General features: G+C 40.6%; 1 protein-coding gene across 2 annotated transcripts in view; it reads left to right on the forward strand.

Annotated features, from left to right (window-relative positions):
• Positions 1-4,694, forward strand: part of rps19bp1 (ribosomal protein S19 binding protein 1) — a 35,639-nt gene extending 30,945 nt beyond the window's left edge. The window contains exon 4 of one of the 2 annotated variants that reach the window (XM_084319010.1): positions 4,459-4,694. In XM_084319010.1, coding sequence (XP_084175136.1) covers positions 4,459-4,536 — 78 coding nt within the window. In that variant the 3' untranslated portion in view covers positions 4,537-4,694. Of the gene's footprint in view, positions 1-222; positions 1,011-4,458 lie in introns of those variants that run through there. The other variant, XM_084319009.1, reaches the window with a different exon arrangement.
• The last annotated feature ends 8,374 nt before the right edge of the window (positions 4,695-13,068 follow it).

Raw genomic sequence — 13,068 nt, forward strand, 5'->3', positions numbered from 1 at the left:
GCTCGTGAGTGGCTTTCAACGAGATATTAATAATTCCGAGAAAACTCGTGAGTGGCATAGAAAGTGTTAACTGATTTTCGAGGGCATTTGGTCAATTTTCGAGGGCATTTTGCCCCAAGCCCCCGTTAATTTCTAACCCTGCTGCATATATATATCCATATCTGTCTGAATAGATATAACTCTTGATGATAGCATGTACAATAATGATCGTCTCCCTGTCAGATCCTGAACTACAACACTGGGAGGCAGTCGAAGAACCGTCCAGATCATTCCCTTAAGAAGTCTGCAAAGCCCCAGTCTGTGTTCTCAGAGGAGGAGTTCCAGCAGTTCCAGAAAGAATACTTTGGCAGGACTGTGGAGAAAAAGAAATAAAGACACTTTGTGCACTCTGGAAACATGAGGGCTGCGTTTTGTGGGAGGAAATGATCAAAAGCAACAGAAATGGATTTCTGGGCCATACCGATAAGATAATGTTGAATTTATTTTGTAATGTTCTGAAGGGTTTTTCTATTGTATATATTGGTGACACTGAAAAAGCTTGACATCCAAAGGAAAGAGCTTGCAGTGGATATAGAGACTGTATCATGGCTTGCATGAAGACTGACTCTCTGTCTGGTTTCCACAATCTTCCTACCTGAACATGTTAGGCTAAATTGGGCAATATTTTGGACCTCTCACCTCAAGATATCTGAACGAAAATTGGTTCTATGGCTACCCACGAGTCTCCCCTTGACAGACATGCCCACTTTATGCTAATCCCCTGCAGTTGTGGGCAGAAACTATGCAGTATAAATGTTATTTTCGCCCTATTCCTAAAATGGTGTATTTGAAAATGTCTGCATACTGGGTTCCCTAACCAGTCTTGGAATTGCATACATTGGCTATGACTTGAAAGCTGAGACTCTTGTTGATCCATTGTATCCAATGTATTCATGTGTGATGATGTTAGTTCCCATAGCATCCATTTCATTGTAGTGAGGCCATTCATTTTTTTTTTTTTTTTTTTTTTTTTTTAACTTCACCTCAATGACCTATTGTGACCTCTAGGATAATTACAGCCTTGTGAAACTTTACAACCACAAACTAGAGACCTAGGGCATTCAGAGGACGTCAGGAATTCCTAGGTATATTGACAATAGCGGGTGGGGGTTCTGAACAATTTCCAGAACAGAAGTGCTCAAACGGTTTGGATACCAAATCACAGCATGACTTTTTCTATGGTGTTCCTCAATGTCTTGATGTGGTATTTCGGAGGGATTTTTGAATTTTTTTTTATAATTTATTTTTATTTTTTATCTACCTTTTCTCCTTATTTTTCTCCCATCCCAATTTCGTGTTTCCAATTCTCTCCTCCCCTGTCTTGCACGTTGCTCGCATATGCCCCCCACTGGTCGGTTGTAGGGATGATAGAAGCCTTGCATCACATGTCCCCTCCGCGTGTAGCCTTTTTACAACGTATCCGCATTTCCGGCGCTCTGATTGGCCAGGTCATGTGACATGTGCGCCCAATAGCGTGTTTGCCCATTTCCGAGTCTAACAGCCTGCAAACTACCTGCCGTTCTATCGCCATGCTCTAAGACTAACTCTAACCTTAACCAACTTCGAAATTAGTGCCTAAGCTTAACCGGCGAAAGAACTTGCCGTCACGCTCTAAGACAAACTCTAACCTTAACCAACTTCGAAGAGTGCCTAAGCTTAACCAGTGTAGAAACTTGCCGTCCCACGATTGGCGCTCATGTCACATGACCTGGCCAATCGGAGCGCAAAACGGGAACCCGGAAACGGCGATGCGTTGTAAAAAGGCTTCAAGCGTCCCCTCCGGTACACGAGGACGCAGCCTGTCGCATCTTTTCACCTGCCAGCGCGGACTCTCATTGGCGAGGTGTAACGTGTGGGAGGCTCACACTACCCCCGCTATTTCCTGTCTCTGCTGTGCAGGCGTCCCCCAACCGACCTGTAGGAGTCGCTGTCCACAACGTCCAGATTACCACCCATCGACTTCCACCCGCTGACTCTGCCAATTGAGCCAGTATGACGGCCGGTCCAAGCCGGAGGCAATGCTGACACCCGGATTCGAGACCGGAAACTCTTGCATTGGTGACTAGCGCAATCTCCGCTGCGCCACCCAGCCGCCGCCTTGTTTTTATAAAAATTCTTGAGTGGTCAAAAACTATTTTGCACCAAATCTGTGCAAAATGGTATCGATCCAAAAATTGCTGCAACAATTGATGAGATATAATTGAGCATGGGAATGGCCATCATAGACATCCATCGAAATGTTCTAAGCCCTTATACACTAAACTTTCAAAATTGTAACGGGCGCCTAACCAAAACACAATGTTTATTACAGATGTATGACTAGAAAAACATCTCAAAGTAATCTTCATGTTCCCAGCTTTCAGATGTTCCAGATGGTTACATGTTTCGTTAGAGATGTTCAGTTCTTTTTATACTGGTAGATGCCACAACAGAGCTGGAATATTATGATTTCACCTCATGGTCACCTATTAAACATCACATTGCAGAGCATTTTTCATTCTAACAGTTGTACAGAAGAAAATGTTCCATTTCTTTCTAAATTACTTTGTCATAGGTTGAATTTTAATTTAAAGCAGTCGTGAATTTGAATAAATATTAAGTTTTTCCCATGTTCCTCGTAGGTTCTTCTGTATATGGATCTGTGGTACCTTTCTAATGCACACCATGAGTGATTTGTCCAGCCCCAATAATATCTCAGAAGCAACATAAAATATCAACAGACCGTGAAGTTAAGCAAGTATGTGTGGACTGGGGTAAACATTTTGCTATTGGTGTGAGTTTTATTTATACTTGAAGAATATTAGCATATTCAGCTGTACACGTAGGCCTATATATATGTTATCCAGGTTTTTCCACAGACATCAAGATAGGTCATCAGTTATGTGTTGATGAGTTTCTCCAACACTTTGGATAAACAGGGAGATGGGTCCATACTAATTAGAATCAGCCTAATCACCACCGACTATAATGGGGTGCCTGGACACTCAAGTCATTTCAAATTGATGCGAAAGTTTCGTTTTCAATCCTAATTTGAAGATAAGGGTCTATAGAACAATTTTAGCTTGAGTGTCAAGAAACCAGTTTGAATATAAACATTTTTAAATTGCCCATTTTCCAAAATGGCCACAATCAAAATCATGAATTTTCACACAATAAGTCAATACTGTGTGAGGAATCAACTGGAGTTCAAATATTGATGTTTTGAATATTCTGTATGACAAAAATCAAAGATGGCTGCCAATTTCTGCATTTATTTATTCATTTATTACATACGTTTTATTCTATTGAACTTAGAATGGTGATGTTGGACGGTGCCTATACCTAGGTTTTCATGAATGAGTAATTGAATAAAAATTAAATAAACATGATTGGAGCATATCTTATATGATATTTCACACAAATGAGACAATAAATATGTGGAGAACTAGAGTTAGATATAAGAACTGTAAACAACGATGATTGTGAAGAACGTCCTCATCACAAGGAAGGATCTGCATCTCAGCAACGATTTAATCCCTTTGAGGAGGGCAGTAAAGACCTGCTTATTTAAGCATTACATCACGCGCAGGAGTGGTTTGTGAACAATAAACCATGCCTAGGGGTGGTCGTTAGGCCCAAGGCGCAGCCGAGGGTCGTTAGACCCCCCTAGGCATAAATCACGACTGCAAGTGGTGTAATGCTTTTATACAACTGCCACATTCATCCAACCTTATTGCTATACAATAAACACATTAATCGAAGATTTATTGAAAAAACCATCTGCCAGAAAAAGTAGTTCCCACAACAACAAAAAAGACAAGTTGCCTCCATGTGGAAGCAGCTCGGAAGTGCATCCAACCAACTAACACATCCAACTGTGTGTTATTGGAATGATTGAGAGAAGTTGCCTCCATGTGGAAGCAGCTCGGAAGTGCATCCAACCAACTAACACATCCAACTGTGTGTTATTGGAATGATTGAGAGAAGTTGCCTCCATGTGGAAGCAGCTCGGAAGTGCATCCAACGGATCCAACAAACTAACACATCCAACTGTGTGTTATTGGAATGATTGATTGAACATTTTATTACCAGATGCAGAATGGGTACAATACAGTACGGCTCAATACACACAATTGTTAAGGGGATGCAGACCTACTTTCTATATAACTTCATTCTTAGATGCTTCTATAGAAAGTAGGTAAAACAAATTAAAATGTTTTCTTTGCCCTATAGGGAAAAGAAAGTTTTCTTCGCCCTATTTTTTTATTTATTTTTGTAAACCTACTTTAGAGGGTGTGACGTACATGGGTACGTGGGTTGGTCATTACCATTATTACTGTATTTATGACACCATCTGAACATCAGGTTAGTATATGTAAATGTGCTGTTTTGTATGTGTGATGTTGTGTCATCTCCTAATCTTCTGTTTCTGTTCCGCAGATGCCACTCATCTCCCTGATTGGATTGGTTGCACCTGATTGGTGCATCTTCAGGCAGGCAGTGGAGATGAGTGGATAACAGAGAGGGAAATGACACACGTCCGGGCGCCTCATTTGAATCACTGCCATGTTCCAGAATGGAGTGAGGAGGTTGCCCTCTCGTCTAGCTGTCTGGAAGTGATATCTTGTGGTTTCTCTTTGTGTCCCATGACGGGCACAATTGTATTTATATTATTTACTAAGTGTTTGTTTGTATATATGTATGTCTTGTTTGTCCTCCCCTACCTTTTCCCCTTGTGCATTATGGTGGCGGTTTCAATCCCTATCACCATAAATATATAATTTACTATTTGGAAAACATCTTGTGTTGTGGCTTTCTTACCTACCTGGGACATTGCTTTAAACGCATTTACTGAGAGAGGCTGTTTTTTGTTCATGTGCAGCCGGCTCCAGTTATTATTCTGTGTGGTCCTTAGACCTTTGTACATGACAAGGGCCTAAACTTAACCAGTTGGAAACCAGGCGTACAGTAATAAAATTAGCAATCAATCAATTCAATAGGCCATGCTCACTGTGACAGAGTGGGTCTGTCACTAACACCGGGGCAGCACGCACACACACATACACACAACATTCACTCATAATATACATTCATACATAATCAAACATGCATACATATCCATTAATCTAAGCATACATGCATTTATACATACGTTCATATATCCATTCATACATAAATTTATTTATTGTTGTTGTGTTGTGTATATATATTTATTTGTTGTGTTGTGTATATATATATTTATTTAGATTGTGTATATGTATTGGTATGGGAGGTTGTTTTTATATAATGTGTAGGAAACTGCAATCCATTTTTATGTGTAGCACCTGTGTAGTTTTGTGTTAATTAATTATGTGTGGCACCTGTGGAGGGGGAGGAGTGCAGGTGTCATGAGGGCTGCGTGCCCAAGGTTCTGGGTTCTTGCCCTGCACCAGTTACACTGTAGGTGACTGAGGGAAGTGCCGTATGTGTATTGTTAGTCTGTTTGTCTCTGTGGTGGTGCTTCACCAGATAACGGTTGCAAAGTGGGTAACTAGGGAAGCGCCACCCAGTAAGTGTTTTGTCTATCAGATGCCGTTATTGTGGAACGCATCTGATAAGACTGCAGAGGTAGGGTATAGTTTAGTTATTTATTTAGATTAAGTCATTTGTTTATGTAATGTCACCTCTGCACTTGGAAGGCTGGGAAATAAAAACAACACCAAGACCATTTTTTCGACTACGCCATCGTTTGTGTGACTTTGGAGGGGAGAGGAGAAGGACCCCGTCACACTCACTCAAAACATTGCAGCACTCAGCTGCTTCTCTCTCAGTCTGACTCTCCCCCGCCGTTGCAGACAGGAGTGTGTGGTGGGTGTGTGTGTGGGGGTGTATGTGTGTGTGGGTGTGCCAGACAGTGTGAGAGTTAGCTCTGCAGTCAGGGGGAAGGAAGAAGAAATAATATCAATCCGCAATTTTTCTTTTGTTCTACAATGACTCATGACCCATCAATTACATCATCCAACATTGTTTAAAGGACTAAGACATTCGCTGTGACAGAATCGCTTTATATTTAGTCGTTATGACGCTATCAACATATCCATTTGTTAAAGATTATTGTCCGCCATCTTGTTTTCTCCGAAGAATCTGCACGGCGGAGTGATGTGATTCGGTTGTGGGCGGGTCCTGGGACCAGGAGCGTGGATTGTGCCCTATACATACGTGTAAATGGACTGTTTCAGCATCGGGATGATCCCAACTCGGGAACGGGACAAGAGTAGTACAACAATTTCAGGAAGTGTGTTCATGGGCTGAGCTTCCTACAGGCGATATAGGCGGTTGCCTAGGGCGCCACTCAGAGGGGGGCGACAAAACAATTTTTATTTTTTTTTAGAATTTTTTTTACTCTGCGCAGTTTTGGCGCCCCCTCTATATCTGCAACCATTATTTTTACATAAAAAAAATTCGAACATAAAAATCTAAAACGGTCGGTCGGTCTGAGCCTCAGCTTTAGGTGTTCACAGTCAGAACATGCTAGAGCGCTGTGCATTGATGGGTATCGATCAAGTGTTTATAGAATTGAGCGTTGAGGAAAGAAGACTAACGTTAGAGAACTATGAAGAGGCAAAAGCCATCCGGCCATCCAGTATAAAAAGAGAAGAAAAGAAGAAGACGAGAAACGTGCCAAGGTGAAAGGTATGCAATTTTGTACAACTTCCAAGACCTGCCACACCAAGAGCTGATGAAGCAAGCAGAGGTTTCAAGTTTCTTTAATAGTTGTCATACAGAAGTACAGAATACTTTTATACAAAATGCTTCTTACTGTTACGCTCCAGAGACTGTGCAAGACAAGATAAGTATGAAGTAAAATAACATAGTATAGCATGTAAATTAGAAGTAAAAAAAAAATGAGGTCACAGTGTTCAGCAGTGGAGGTTTCTCTATGACAACACGTGAAACACAAATTCACTCATAATTCATAATTATTATTCATTTACATATATATATAAATTTATTTTATTTATATATATATAAAAAAAAAAAATTTAATTATTATTATTTTATATTTTTTTATTAGAAAAGTTTTCCTCTGTAAAAAAAATTCCAGTGAATTTTTTCTTTTAAAAAAATTGCCAAAATTGCCAGCTCTGAGCAGGCCTGCACTGCAGTAATGACTGCAGTAATTATTCGTGAAGAAAACTTCACAGGTGTGACCCAATGTTATATAAATAATAAATAACAGCCAATCGAAATAGGCTATTAACTTCGTCTAAGCACGGTCTGTGCAGTTAAACTCTTGCCATTGAATGGAGGATTGAATGATTGACAGCCCTTGCCATCCAATACATGGAGGTTGAATATGATTGGCAGCCTTGCAAATCCAATCAGAGATTGCTGCATTGCAAAGTCAAAACGGGTCCATCTGCAGGTTAGGTTTAGCTCTGGCCAATCTCAAGTTTCTTTATTAGTTGTCATACAGAAGTACAGAATACTTTTATACAAAATGTAACAGAAATAAGCATTTTGTATAAAAGTATTCTGTACTTCTGTATGACAACTAATAAAGAAACTTGAGAAACTTGAGATTGGCCAGAGCTAAACCTAACCTCCGACCCTGCAGATGGACCCATTTTGACTGTTTGAAAGAGCAAGGAAGTAGTTTAGTTGTTGTTTAGTAGAAGTAAGCTGTACAGCTATAACAAGTAAAGTCAGGCTAAATTAAACTTTGTGCCAACATTAGGACCGAAGTATAAACCAGCAACTGAGCAACATGAAGAAGTGGACTTATGCATCTGGATCAGAAAAAACATTGTGGATGAAAAAGTAAGTAGGCTAGTGTTTGTAAAAGCTTGTATGCTAACAGTAGCTAGCCAGCTTAGCCTACATCACAATGATAATCACCAAGCTAACTTACTGTACACACTGTAGGGCTGGGCAATTAACACTTTGACTGCCGGGAACCGTCTTTAGACGTCTTTGCTGGCCATGCTAAAGTTGCCGGAGGACGTGTTACGTCGTCCTTATATCAATATTTCAAAAATCTGCGATCGGATTCATATGTCCCCTCCGCTGGCCTGAGATCCACCAGCAGGACCCACTGAGCTCTCTGGCGGTTCAGGAGCGCCATCTGGTGGCCGATCGGCGCAATCGCCAAACAGGATGTTGCATAGAGGTTGTCCTAGACGTCCGTAGTACTTCCGGGCGCTCGCTATAGGTCATGGGACTCTGGCTCGTCACGCTACACGGTGATCGATTGGCAATAACTCGATAAACAACATGATTTGGACGTATATACCATTATACAAGCTGGAGATGGACCGGGTAAAAATATATCCCATAATGATAAGATTTCTACTCTACGATGATCGCCCAACGGCGCGCGGAGACTGGGGTGAGTTTCAGCGTGTAACGTTACCGTCTTCGATACTAACTGCTATTATCAACATTTGACCCACATTAGATGATTGGTATAACGCTGCCCACGGAATTATAAACGCCCCCTCGCCCATCCGGTCAACATCAGATGACGTGTAGTAACTTCTAGAAGTACGTCTAGTTGGAATTTTTTATATCGCGCTGATTGCCATCAAACTGTATTTCATCATCAATATAATGCATTTGGGGCTATATATCACGTTCTGGAGAAAGCTGCAGAAAGAGATGAAAACATACTTATACATTAGACCATACTTTACTATGAATATGTGAATGAAAAAGTTTAACGTTGCTACACAATGAACAATACATATAGGACTTTGAATGGGCCCTAATAATGGCAATGTAGCAATAGAATTTAAAAAGTTATAGCCCTGCAAAAAAGGGGACTTTCTCCATAGACAAATAGCGCTGGCAATCTATGGTATATCATGAATTTAACCTTAGGCAGCCAAAGTGTTAATCAAAACAGAATCGCGATATCGATTCATAGACCTATGCAATCTCATTTCTAAGTTATGACTATTTTTTTTTATTAAAAAAATTTTTTTTTTTCTTTTTTTTTTACTTTTTAAATTATTTTATCTGGGTTGAACATGATTTGTGGAACTCCCTCTGGTGTTGTGGTCGTGGTATTCACTGACCTTTGGGAAGTATTTCGACATGCACATGGGTATCTTAGTGGTGTAGTGTATCTTGTAGACCAGGCCCATTGCAAGTTGCTGTACTCTGTCGTCTACTCTAAGCCATCCTAGGTTGTCAAAGTGGGCAGGGGTGAGGTGGGTTTTAGGAGTAAGGTCAAGCAGTAGTCTGACCAGTTTGTTTTGTGATGTTTGTAATCTTGTTTTTAGTGCCTTTGAGGTGCTTTGGTACCATGAGGTGCAAGCATAGTCGTAGTACCCTTGAATGAGTGCTCCTGTTAGAGTCTTCAAGGTATTCTTGTTTACCAGAGAGGAGATCCGGTACAGGAATCTAGTTCGTTGGTTGACTTAGTTTTATTACATTGGATCCCATTTTGTCACAGGAATGATTTGCCTCTATAGGATGGAACCCAGGTAGGGAATTTCATCTTTCCTTTTAAGATAAGATAAGATATTCCTTTATTGATCCCCTTGGGGAAATTCAGGCATCATAGCAGCATGGGGGAAGGGGGGGGGGGGTACAGGTAGTGAAAACAACACAAGCAGTGTAAACAAATAGGTCAATATAATTTACTATCTAACTAACTGAAATATATTTTCACAGTGTCACATAAGGTGCAGTATGCATAAGGTAGTGTTATAATTTACTATCTAACAAACTGAAATATACATTATTCATTATTCACAGTATCACAGTATCCACATAAGGTGCAGTATGCCTAAGGTAGTGTAAGTTGTCCTCCTTGGGTTCCTATAAGTCCCAGGTCGATGTCTGGCAGCAGTTGCTGCCCACTGTTGTGGAGCCTGATGGCCACTGGTATGAAGGACTGTCCGAGGCGGTTAGTTGAGTGTCGGGGGGGTATGAGTCTGTGGCTTCCTTGTCACCTTCACCTAATATGTTTTGATCTGGTCAGGTGCGCTGTCACCTAAAATGTTTTGATCTGATCAGGTGCGCTGTCACCTAAAATGTTTTGATCTGATCAGGTGCGCTGTCACCTAATATGTTTTGATCTGGTCAGGTGGGCTGTCACCTAAAATGTTTTGATCTGATCAGGTGCGCTGTCACCTAAAATGTTTTGATCTGATCAGGTGCGCTGTCACCTAATATGTTTTGATCTGGTCAGGTGCGCTGTCACCTAATATGATTTCATCTGGTCAGGTGCGCTGTCACCTAATATGATTTCATCTGGTCAGGTGCGCTGTCACCTAATGTTAATATGTTTTCATCTGTGTCCACTGACCACTGACACACAGTGGGGGATGTTTTAAAAATATAATTTAATATATAATATAATATAATAATTTGTGCTTCACCTAAAAATTTGGTCAGCAGCCTCCACTGGTGTTCAGTATAGACATATGTACAGTGTTCGATGCAGAATAGACGTAACTGAGTTACCATATAATATACAATACTGTGCAGTGTACTAATATACAATACTATATAGTGCAAGGCAGAAATGGGATGAGGTGCAATTTAGGTACAATTTACAGTAGGTGTACGAGTTGTAGTGCAAATCCTTTATCAATAAATATAAAGTGTGTTTGTGTGATCTAAAGTGTGGAGAGTGGGTGCTGCAGTGTGTTGTTTGTTTAAGTGAGTGTGTGCGTGTGGGTGTGTGTGCTGTGTGCATTTGATGGTTGTTGCATAGTGTTTATTGTTCGTTTAGCAGCCTGATGGCCTGGGGATAGAAGCTTCTTCTGAGTCTTTCTGTGCTCGCCTTAAGACTCCGGTATCGCTTGCCTGACCGCAGCAGTTCAAAGAGGCAGTTGTTCGGGTGGCTCGAGTCCTTAATAATTCTCTTAGCCTTCCCCTTGCACCGCTTGTTGTAAATGTTCTGGAGGGTGGGAAGCCCCCCTCCAATTGTGCGTTCGGCTGAACGTGTCACTCTTTGTAGTCTGCTACGGTCTTGTGCAATGCTATTCCCAAACCAGGAGGTGATGTTGCCAGTCAGGATGCTCTCTATTGTACATGAGAAGGCACTTGTACACACCTTAAACCATGGAGGGCAATCTGATTTGGATGAGAAGGAGCTGGCTCAGGAGTTGGAAAATTTTATGTGATTGATGACTTTGCAGCGAGGAAGGCCAGAAGGATTGCACTGTAAATGGAAACCAGTAGGAGCGTATACAGGCTAACCTTGAAGTGTGATGATAGGGAGTGGAATGTAAATAGTTCTTTAGACAAAGTGAATTTGTAATTTTTATTTATTTGTTTGTTTATTTAGCATATTATATTTTGATTATATATGTGTAACATATTTTACAATACATAATTTTCTTTTAAAGCAAATTTGCACGTTATTTTATTGTTTGTTATTATTATTATTGATTGTTAGCTAAGTTGTTTGTTTGAATTCTTTAGTGTGCACTTTACATTTCTTCTTAATTTTCTTTGAAAGCAAATTTGCACATTCTTTTATTGTTTGTTATTGTTATTATTATTATTGTGTGTTAGCTAAGTTGTTTATTTGTTTTAATTCTTTAGTGTGCACTTTACATTTATTCTTAGCTCTTGTTCTTGCTTGTAAAAAATAAAGGTGCAGTACTTTACTGTATAACTGTTAACCCTTTCACTGCCACACGACAGAGGGTTAACCCTTTACTATCACACAACCGACGGTCGTGAAAGGGTTAACCTTCTGTGTATTGTCGCAGTGAAAAGGGTTAACCGGTTGGTAGCGCTGCAATGTTTAGATTTATTTTGGGGGGGGGGGGGGGGGGGGGGGGGCGCAGTGGTGAACCCCGCCTAGGGGGCCAAATGTGCTAGGTCCGCCCCTGAGTGTGCTTGAATCCACTTTAAACAAACACACTGTAGCACCCACTCCCCACACTTTATATTTATGGATGAAGGATTGCACTACAACTCGTACACCTTACTGTAAATTGTACCTAAAATTGTACCTCATCCCATTTCTGCTTTGCACTAGATAGTACTGTACATTAGTACACTGCATAGTATTGTGTATTGTATATTATATGGTAACTCAGAACATTGTACATATGTCTATACCGAACACTGTGACCTCATTTTCTTCTTCTAAATTCATGCTATATTATGTTATTATGTTATTTGATACTATCTTGTCTAGCACAGTCTCTGGAGCGTAACAGTAAGAAGCATTTTGTATGAAAGTATTCTGTACTTCTGTATGACAACTATTAAAGAACTTGAACTTGAACTTGAACTTGAATCAAACGACACACTTCTGACAGCACCGATCAAGCTACATAACTTACTGTTGTTCCATGAGAAGAAAGAAGAAGAAGAAGACAGCAAATAAGCTAAGAATGCAGCACTTCAAACATGCAGAGCTCTATTGGAAAGCTTTTATTGTGCTAGACACAATACACGTCGAGTAGCGGCATTTCTGTTGATGAGGAGTTAGTTGCGCCAGGTGTAACAAGAAAGAACTGTTCTCATTCCTGTCAAATAAGTTGTTAACAGCTGGACAGTTCCCAGATGACAAGGATGTTTATACAATGACATGCACATTTCTTGATTGTGATTGGCTGAAACAGTGAAGTTGTCGGTTGTTATTTCGTAAAACACACTCCACGTGACCCCAGAACCCGCTCACAACCGAATCACTTTTTTTTCCGAATCACTCCGCCTTTCATTGTTTTTATGAATGAAACCAAGATGGCGGACAATAATCTTTATGAATGGATGTATTGATTTCGTCATAACGACTCATTCAAAAAGATAAAGTCACCTGGAATATGTTAGTTGTTTACACAATGTTGGATTATGTAATTGGTTTGTCATGACTCATTGTAAAACAAAATATAAACCGCGGGGGGTTCTGAGGGGAGTGGCCACTGGCTGACAGTGCTCTCTGTCTCGGGTGTCGGTGTTGTGCCGAATTCGGACTCCTTGCCAGAATCCGACTCCCCCTCGGGTGAACAGCCTACCCAGCATGTAATACGCTCTTTGTTAGAACTCAACACGTTATTATTGGCGCATAGATTGCAGAAATACGGGAACGTTTTGATT

Source organism: Notolepis coatsorum (genome assembly GCF_963971535.1).
Source record: "Notolepis coatsorum genome assembly, chromosome: 7".
Lineage (NCBI taxonomy): Eukaryota > Metazoa > Chordata > Actinopteri > Aulopiformes > Paralepididae > Notolepis > Notolepis coatsorum.